The sequence below is a fragment of the Morone saxatilis genome, unplaced genomic scaffold (assembly GCF_004916995.1).
Source record: "Morone saxatilis isolate NCDOM2014 unplaced genomic scaffold, NCSU_SB_2.0 Contig1, whole genome shotgun sequence".
Taxonomy (NCBI): domain Eukaryota; kingdom Metazoa; phylum Chordata; class Actinopteri; family Moronidae; genus Morone; species Morone saxatilis.
Window position 1 is genome coordinate 3,333,421 of NW_023339651.1, and position 10,492 is coordinate 3,343,912.

At 38.4% G+C, this 10,492-nt stretch overlaps 1 protein-coding gene across 2 annotated transcripts; it reads left to right on the forward strand.

Moving 5' to 3' along the window:
- Nucleotides 1-3,508: 3,508 nt before the first annotated feature.
- Nucleotides 3,509-8,680, forward strand: psmd11b (proteasome 26S subunit, non-ATPase 11b; the record flags this gene model as incomplete). 2 transcript variants are annotated; one of them, XM_035665035.1, is given in 10 exon segments in its annotated part: nt 3,509-3,566; nt 4,008-4,202; nt 5,435-5,579; nt 5,671-5,731; nt 6,003-6,065; nt 6,324-6,449; nt 6,816-6,851; nt 6,934-6,985; nt 7,098-7,240; nt 7,328-8,680. In XM_035665035.1, coding segments are annotated over 9 exon segments (879 nt in total), but the record flags the coding sequence as incomplete, so codon positions are not given.
- Nucleotides 8,681-10,492: the final 1,812 nt, after the last annotated feature.

A 10,492-nucleotide genomic window follows, 5' to 3' on the forward strand; every position in this document is an offset into this window, starting at 1 on the left:
AAGGCTTTAACTCACGTCGTCAAACAAAGTGAGAGGAAGCTTTCTGACAACAAAGGAATAACTACTGTATATGTTGTTATTAACGGGACGTTTACGAGTGAGTGGCGAAGGTTTTGCGTTTGTGTTCAAGGTTGCGTAAAAGCAAATGGGGAAATGGAGTTATCCTGTAAACAGTTCTTATATTTCACTGTACTCAAATTGCCTTGTCACTACAGCTCTCTAACTTTAGGTGTCCAAGCTCTCCTGCTACACTGGTTGTTCCTCTTGAGTGTAAATGTTGTAAGGAAACGTTGATTTTGTTCTCAGAAGTGGGATTAGTTCATTTATTTTAAGCATTTTGACAGAAAAGTAATATTTTCTTATACGTGCTACCAGTAACAGACTACCCACGAACAGTTCAACTTAAATCGACGGTAAGCACGCTCCCTAGTTGGTCTTAACCACTACACTCCAGGAAAATTCCGTGTAACATTCAATAGAATAGATATATCGGACTAGAATCTGAGCCCAAATATATGAGCTGAGCGTAGTACTTTTACCAAAACTATTGGACTAACCATACGCCATAGAAATATATGTAAATGAAATGAATGGTATTTGATTGATAATTCTTAGGTTATATAAGGTCCAAAATGTCCGGTGTGAAGTACCAAAAAGTAGTGTCACCCCAATTAAAGATAGGGTCACTTGAGGCAGGCCATTCAATTGTACCCAAAAGTCCAATCCCAAGTTGCTGCCCCAAAGCATCGCATTCTATTATTAACGACCACGACCCGCATGCAGACATGCACAAGTGTCCTGATTTTGTTGTGGCCCTGACTATTGTGTGTACAGCATGATTCCAGTAGAGGAAGAAAGATGGGAACACATTAAGGGCACCGCTAGACCCCTGAGTGATTAGTATTCTGCGCGCACCCAGACAACAAGAAGCACAGTGACATCTGCGAGCCGACATCGACGAAACCAAGCTCTACACGGAACCACAAGACCCCGCGGAACGGCTGCAGGTAACCCAACAGCTGAACAAGACCACCTTAAATGTTCATCCTCGCGTAAGCAGATACATGTACACCGCTTGTTTCAGTTAAAGCTAAAGAAATAAAACTTACCAAATACTCTAATGAAGATCCACAATGAAAAGACAAATAAGCAAATTTAACGATAAACATATCCCAATTCTCCCCCTCTTTTTTGTCTCCAGAAAACTAGGGTCTGCCTGAACCTTTTTGGTGAGCCTTTGTCCATAGATTTCTACAAGTCCGAACACGAAGACTGGAGGCCCGGCTTCGCGTCCCCTACTGCAGACAGTCTCTTTCCGCTAAAACGCTAGAGAGGCGCGTACAGTGACAAGGATGAGAAGCTTGTAATACATATAAGAAATGCATAGAAGGCCATGGGGCTTATAAGAGAAAGACTGGCAATAAAAGGAAACCTTCTCTTTTCACAAACAAGGCCTCATGAGTGCAAGGAGATTAAATAAAGCTTGTGGGGCTATCAAACACGGCACTACCATTCAACAGTATACCTTCACTACAGTCGTCGACTCCATCTCCATGGCATGTTCACTGGTAAGTCTTATGTCCTCCAGTCCAAACGTCCATTCCTGACTTTCCTCACCCTTTTAAATTGCATAGCTATCCGCCTCAGTATATTTTATTTTCCTACTGCATATTTAGACATGAATTTTTTAAGTATTGTATCCCCAACCCAAGGTAAATAACCGCCCTCCATAAAATCATATTAACAACACACTAGCATGAACCCTACAAAACTCACACCACGTGAGCAAGCAGACTGTGGAGTCATCACATTCCCATTTATCTTGAGAGAGTGCCACGAAATCTAGTTAGATAAACCTTAAATTTGATGGATATAAATTGGTTCGAACCTCTCAGGCCTAAATGCATCCCCACCAAAAGGCCTGAGGATAATCCCATAACACCCTTAAAAAGGTCGCCAACCCAAAACTCTGTGGACACATGCACACGAGAAAAGGAAATTACATATTGCTGTTCTCCTATGAGTCATGGGCTATCTCTGCACCCAGCCTGACTTGCTGCTGTCCAAGAGTTACATAAAATCCTGCCATTTTAATATAAGAAATGGTTTCTCTTTGTTTAACAGGCCGATTGACGTTGTCTTCCTTACCAGTAAACAACAGCAGAAAGGATGGGAAACCACGGGTCTCAGTCAAGCCATGAAGTAACAAAACAGATCTAAATACCCTATCCCAACATCCACACACAACAACCCTATCACCCACGACTGCAATACCGTTTCTGATTAAATGATACAACCGAGAAAACTAACACAAGCGAAAATCTAACGCCTACAAACAAACATATCAACTAGCTGCTGTGGGCGAGAGGGAAAGTGGAAGTGCCTGTGTGTTAGTGAACTATGGAGTGGGCTAAAGCTTAATGGAACTTTCAGGACCAGATGGTAAATGCCTAAAATAAGAACTACCCACTACTTCTTGCTGGCGGAATACTCCAGCTAGAAACCGAACCACCTATGATGGCAATTCAAACACCCATCTGCGTTCCAGGGTATCAGGTCTAGAACCGTATACCCCCCCCCCCCGGGCCCAGTGTCCTGGTCGAAATGTAAAAGACCAAAGGAACAAAAGCCCGAAGCCAAGCTCATCTCCCACTCTGTTTAAGAGCAAGGGCAAAGACCCTCCCTGAGCCAAAGGTGACAACGAGAGATGGTAATAAATCTACTACACACTGCCACCCGCGATGACATCACCCTGCTGTAGCAGCCAAAATGGACTTCTTGGCCAAGTGACTGCCAGCAGGTTCACACTCACAGCCAGGAATATCTGGAGCTTTTGGCTGAATTACAAAGTACACGATCAACAACATTTTGTATCAGTAGTGTTTATTTATTATGTGGCATGTATGCAGAGGGACGCTCTTCACACATGTCCCGATTTATCTCAGGCCACAGATCCTGAATAATGTGATAGGGGGCCATAAGACAAGCTGAAATGTGTCACTCTTTGTCAATGCTTCTATCTGCATTACCCCATTTGATCAGATTGTAAGGAAACAGTTTCGGGTAGAGTGTGTACCAAAATGATGAAATCTTTTGGTGTGAAGAGCCCGATTAGAACAAAGCACCACCTCCAGGCACCAGGTTTTCTGTTTGCGTCTACCTGCCAAGACTCTGCAGATGGAAATTAGTTGGGAGCTAAATCTGGTACTTGTCTTTGTATGAGATTCATATTTTTTGTACACGATCCCTGACAATTAAATGTAATAAACTAAAGTTTTTGTGAACATTACAATCTTGATCTCTATCAAATGTGTTTATGTGTGGGTATAAATAGGAGAACAGTTTGTGGCACACAGGGCTGTAATTTTTAGACCTGAAAAATATTCTGCAAAGATCGGAAATGTGTCTTTAGTTTTTGTTCCAACTGAAGGTTTTTATGTCTTGTATACGTGAGGCGATATATTGGCTTCTCTCTGCATGTCTAATAGGACACTCTCTCTTCTTGCAGGCACGACTGATCTCACTCTATTTTGACACCAAACGATACCAGGAGGCCTTGGCGCTCGGTGAGTGTTTGGAGACAGGACATTTTTATCTTTTGGTTAATGGCAACGTCTGTCTTCAGAGACCTTACATATGCTGTTGTCCCTGACATCCTAATCAACCACACATACAGCACAAGATGTATGCTAGTCCACCATGAAACACCAAAACTGTCAAAAGATATATTTTATTGTTGCAATCTTATTTCCACCTGTAAAAAGTTGGTTTTTATTTTATTTGTGTCCCTTGTTAGCAAATATGTGCCAAACTGACTAATGAAGCAGGGTAAAGCAGTTAGACATGCTTTACTTACAAAGAAAGGAGAGAGAACAGCACATAACAGGACTATAACTGTACATTTACCCTCTAGCTGTTTACTACAGTAACCGCTGTACTGTACAAAGTTATTGCAACAGTTAAATTTGCATGACATTAACTCTCACTCATTCATTCCCCTCCCTCAGGCTCCCAGTTGCTCCAGGAGCTGAAAAAGATGGATGACAAAGCTCTACTGGTAGAGGTTCAGCTGCTTGAAAGTAAGACGTACCACGCTCTCAGCAACCTGCCCAAGGCCCGCGCAGCCCTCACTTCAGCCAGGACCACCGCCAACGCCATTTACTGCCCTCCAAAGCTCCAGGCAGCTCTGGACATGCAGTCAGGTCCGATGTGTTCACTATTCTCACTTCCAAAGCTTACCTACATTACCCAGTCATTCTCATTTTTTGCCCTGATTTTATGCTGTTTGACAGCTTTACCATCTGCTGCCTTAGTAGGAAAAAACAAACTACAAAATGCATTTTATTATTTTATTAGACCCTTTTTTATGCTGACTTGTCACAGCAGGGGAAGTACAGATGTAAGGAGCATTAAGTGTCTCAGTCAGTCTCAGTCCCAGTTGTTACTCATTTTATTAATTACACCTGTGCTTGTCCCGCATGGTCGTGTCAACTGTTAAAAAAAAAAAAAAAAAGAACTTTATTGGGAAGTCAGCCAAACTACATATAACAAGCTCAGTTTCCATTTGGAGTCTTGAACATTTATTAAGGTGTGGATTCAGCTAGTCAGATGCATACTTAAGACTTAACTCTGATACAGACAATTAATAAAACAAAGCCCTATAACAGTTCATCCACTCAGGTGTAGGAAGGAATCAGTTTGATGTCTGAGTTAATTAGAGAACTGTTTATCTGTTGTGAAATGACAGTATCTCCACCTCAAGAGAGTTCATCCATTGCTTTGCTGGACCACAAATGAGTGAAGTCAAACCTGTGGGATATAGCAGTAATTTAGATTATTCTGATTGCTCAAGTTTTCTTAGAAAGAGGAGATGAACCCTGTTGTCTACCACGTTTGCTCTTTTTGATTTTACCACTGGGGGGCGCCAGGCTGAAATATGTGTGCAGAATTCAAACCACTACAGTGTCTCATTAGATAATGGTACCACACACGAGATAATGCTTGTCAGTCCCTTTCGTCTTTGCATTTAAAAAAGCGTAAATATATTATTAGAAATATTAATGATAATAAAAAGCTGTACCAACCCTGTTGAAATGACTCAAACTCTTCTCAGAAGCTTGAAAAGGGTGTGTTTTGTGACTGCTCATTATATACTGATAACCATCTCAAAGTCACAGTTTGTTTACCAGTGTGGAGGCAGAAGCAGTGAGGTATGACACTAAACATGGCTTTACAACAGTGTGAACTAGGAAAAAAAGAGGCATAGCTAAAAGCTAATGCTTCTGTAACTACCAACATTATGATTCAGTAGTCTGCGTTAGGCAACACCCAGTGAAACTCAACCCAAGTTTCACAAGCATTTCACATTTCCCAGTGACTGGCGCAGTTTGTTTTGGCCATAAATAGTAATCATGTTGTGTGCTCTGTGTTGCAGGGATCATCCATGCAGCGGAGGAGAAGGACTGGAAGACGGCCTACTCCTACTTCTTTGAGGCCTTTGAGGGCTACGACTCCATTGACAGCCCTAGAGCCATCACAGCACTCAAATACATGCTTCTGTGCAAAATCGTACTCAACTTGTGAGTAGAGCTTAAAACGTACTCACATCCATATGTTGCTATGTTCTGACAACTACATCTGATTATTCATTCCTCTGTTATTAACTTTCAGACCAGAGGAGGTCCAAGCCCTGATCAGTGGTAAACTGGGTCTGCGGCATGCCGGCCGACAGGCAAGTACCAGTTCTTTTCTACTCATAGCAGATTAGGAAGAGCAAAGTAGTAACGCTAATATTCACTTCTTGTCAACACTGAAAATGTTCTGTGTTGAATTTTGTAATGTAGCTCACAATATTTCATTTTTTTCTGTCTTGATCATTCTCAAAGTAACTGACCTTTCACTGTACTGAGTAGACGCCTCTGTTTCGTTCAGGTAAATAATTTTGATATGCTTGTTTCTGTAGAATTACATTTAGATTTTCTCCTTTGTCTTTATCCATCTAGACAGACGCACTGAAATGTGTCGCCCAGGCCAGCAAGAACAGATCATTAGCAGACTTTGAAAAGGTAAGAGTCCTTTAGTCCTGCCAAAGCTGTCTTAATGGATTCTCACACAGACGAACTCTCATTTAGCCTTTCAGGTCTTCTCTTTTGCTACAGCTCCTTTTGCGTATTGAGTGATATGTGCAGCACACAGGAATGAACTTTTTTTCAAACCTGCTAATAATATAAAGTGTTGCTCAATATATAATGGATTTAAATGAAGTCTTTGTTGTATACTTCCACACTCATCATCATTTTAATTTAAAATTGTGCGTCCTGCAGGCCCTAACAGAGTACAGAGCAGAGCTGAGGGATGACCCCATCATCAATACTCACCTGGCCACGCTGTATGACAACCTGCTGGAACAAAACCTCATCCGAGTCATTGAACCTTTTTCCAGAGTACAGGTAAGGACACGCTAAGCCTTTTTTTTCTGTTACTGTAGCGTTGTACAATGAAGACTTGCTACATTTATTGCCAGGTCCTAAATCTTTACATTTTCTTGTACGTCAGCATTGTCTCGTTCTCTTATAACTTTGTACAAAGACTGTCTTAGGCTCTATTCAGACACTTTCCTAAGAATTATCTCTTACCTCGTGGTAAATGTCCAGCGATAATCTTTGTATTTTCCTGATTCTTTGTCTAGTGCTTATACTTGGGCATTCCTTCCATAATCTAGGCTGACATGACTGCGACTGCTGGTCCTCATCATTTAAACAGAAAATAATGCTTCTGAAGTCCTGTATTTAATTTTCTTCTCTTTCTGTTTTCAGATAGAACACATATCAGTTCTAATCAAACTGTCAAAGGTATGTTTCTTTGTAGTGGTAAAATCATCATTTATATCTCTAAAAATGTGGGCTTTATTATTCATGTCTTTGTCTTTTATAGGGTGATGTTGAAAGGAAATTATCACAGATGATTCTGGACAAAAAGTTTCACGGTAATTGGATTAATCTGTTCCTATAAACACAGTTGTCAGACATTTCACCCTTCACAGGCAGAGCGAGATACCTCATTGTACTGAAATATATATTTTTCTGACACTGCTGCAGGAATCCTTGACCAAGGCGAAGGCGTCTTGATCATATTTGAAGAACCCCCAGTGGACAAAACCTACGAAGCAGCCTTGGAAACAATTCAGAACATGAGCAAAGTTGTGGATTCACTTTACAACAAAGCCAAGAAGCTGACATAGGTAAAAAGCATATTTCAGTAAGAGAAGAAGCATGACTTTCGTGCTCTTTCTTTCGCCTCTAATAAATGTTTTCTCTTCCACCTCCAGAGCAGATTGTCACGGCAGTGCGATGGAGGAACTGTGTGTGTTTGACCAGCGTGTGTAACATTTTAAGAAGGGGACAAGGGAGTGCAACGAAAAGTCCCACAAACTGCAACAAACAGGATTCCCCCATCAAACTCCCCCTCCTCTCCCTCAACGGACAATTTCATCACTTCTCTTGTTTTGTTTTGTTTTTTTTTCCTCTTTAAGTTTGATATCTCTTCAGGATTCTGTGTAACACTCAGCGGCCAAATCAGGCCATCAGGGAATATTGTACAACCACAATAAAAAGATTAAAAGGTTTAAAAATACATATATGTTTATATCTGCTATAAGGCTGGGCTTACCAAGCCTTAAGCTGACTCCACTGCAACCTCAAAGGTGCAACATTGACCTCTGCAGCCTCTGACTCTGCTACTAACTGCGTATGCAGAAATGGGGCTTTCTCCTTCTTCTTGTCCATATCTTTCAGAAGCACACTGTTCAGTTTTTGGAAGGTTGGGATACTCCTTGGGATTCTGAATTTTGGTCAAAGAGCTCCCTCTAGTTTTTTTTGTTTTGTTTTTTTCCTCACCATATCAATGCCAACAGTTAAGTACCCACTGTATTTCAGATATGTATTAAACTCACTTTATTTGTTTTTGGTTTTGTGTTTTTGTTTAAAAAAAGAAAAGGAAAAAAGAAAATCAGAAGGTTGCCACATGTCTGCCCACCCTGCTTATGTAAGTTTATAGAACAGACAGGATGCCATTTCACCACCAGTGCCACTTTTTCGGCGCTTTCTGTTTGCCTCAGTGTTTGGGTGCAATATGAAATCGGAGGGCAGAGGTGGAGATGTATTCATCGCCTCTGTGAGTTATCCCTAAGTGAGCAATTCTCCATTGTTAGTTCCTAGCACTAGTGTGGTATGCTAGTAACCAAACAATTTGTATGGTTTTGATTTGGTTTTGATTTTTTTTTTGTTTTTTTCTCTTATAAAGACATTTTCAAAATAAATATTTTGTATTTTAAGGATTTTGTCTTGTCTCTTGCAAAAACAAAATGCAAATGGTAATTTGGTGTGGTAACTTTGATTGGTCACTCGGTTATAATATTTGTTTTACAGTTTAAAGGTGAGAAGAAGACTGCAAAGTGTCTTTGAAATGCACTTAAGATTGGGAGCAAGTGACTCGGAAAATGTACGCAGTAGTTAAGTAAAGTATGTCTGTTAAAGAACAAGTCAAAGGTATCTAAGCAGTCAGAAACAATTCTTAAAGTGACTCCACGGGAGTACAGATGTTGACACTAAAATACAGAATCTCTTCCTGCTGCTATATTTGTCACACCTCACATCAAAGGGCATTAAATCAGTTCAATGGACAGCTTTGGATTGTCTTTTATTTTGATTTTATTTTTACACAAACTGTCATGTTTACTCCAACCCACATTGTCAAACCTGGGTTCAGACATGTTTCATGTAATTTTAAGGTGTAACACGTTTTCTGGCCAAGTTCATCACAAGAAATTGTAACTGAAGTGGCATCAAAAGGCTTCGTTCTACAACCCTTTCCTCTTTTTTAAGGACAGATTTAACTTTTCTGAATGCCACAGTATTCAAACAAGTGCCACACATTTTTCCTCTCCAGACTAAGAAGCACAATCTTGTAATTTTAACTGTAGTTTTCCTGCCCATGCAGAAGAATGCTACTTCCAAGCCTTAAATATTCCATTTTAGACTTGATGTCCTTCAGTATTTGTTTGCAAAGGCACAGTATTTCACTGTGACCCTTTTAACATCCAAATAATGATTTTACTTTGCCTCTTCAAAACACATTTTTTCTATTCTAATGTTACATTTTACAAATGTCTCGGCCATCCACGGGCTTTATTCTTTAAGAACCAACAAAGTAAAGTATTTACTAGTTTCCGATACAGATTAATATCACATATACAAGTGGTTCTTAATTTCAGACATTTTTAAATGATGATGTTCAGATGAGTTCAAATAAATCATTTTTATCCATTGTATTCATTCTGGGTTTGTCAGACGAACAAAACACAGACACAGAAAACATTTTAAAAATTATTTATGACTTAAATATTTCTAATAATTATAATTGAGATTATTCATGTGAATATGTTTAATATTTTTAATATCAATATTTAATCTCCTTTTTATTTTTATGCATGAAACATGGAACATGGGTGACAGAACCAAGACATGCATTGCATCATTATTATATTTTCCTAAATAAACTACTTAGTATTATTTATTAAATATTGAACATACCCATATATTAATATTATTAATAATAATAATAATAATTAAATTAATATCTTGGATTTGTTATACTTTTATTATTATAGATACGTTTAAGAGAATCAATGTTATTTCCAAATAAATAAATAATAGCAATAATGAATAATTAAAAAAAATGTGAATACTTTGTCTTATGGATGTGAAATATATAAACAAATATCTTAAAATAAATGCTTTGTTGTATGTAAAGTAAAAAAGAAAGCTTTTAAATCTTTATTTGCAAACATAAACAATGCATTGACAGAGAATGCCAGGGGAAAGACAGAAATCATAAATTAGATAAATTATACAAGGTAAATACACGTAAACCTTTGATAGCTTTCTTATTTTTACAGTATGGGAGTAATTTAATGTATTGTTTGACTTCACCTACAAAATGAAAAAAAATTGTATAAAAGTGGAAATTTTTGATTTATGTATGAAGAATTTTGCAAGCAGAAGGATCAAATTTAGGATATTATACTGATTTCTTACATATTAATACATTCTCATATAAAAGGATGAAATCAGAAACAATATACTGGGAATTAAAAACACAATTATCTTTCCAAAAAGAACAAGAACAACAAACAAATGACACAAATCTTCTGGAGCACATTACATCAATGTCCTTTCAAGAATTTGGATGGATAAAAGCAATACATCATTTTTTTACAAGACACTTCTTTGGCCTTATTTAAAATAAAATATTTTACAAGGTACACTTCCTCCTCTCACTTTTTATTTTTTATTTTTTTATTTCAAAGTCATCTTTATTGCAAAAAAGGGGTTACAATTCAGATGTGACTTACAGAGATATATATGTAACAGTATACAAACATATAAAATACAAATAAAGTGAAATAAAACTTTGCCAGGGGAAGCTTATATGT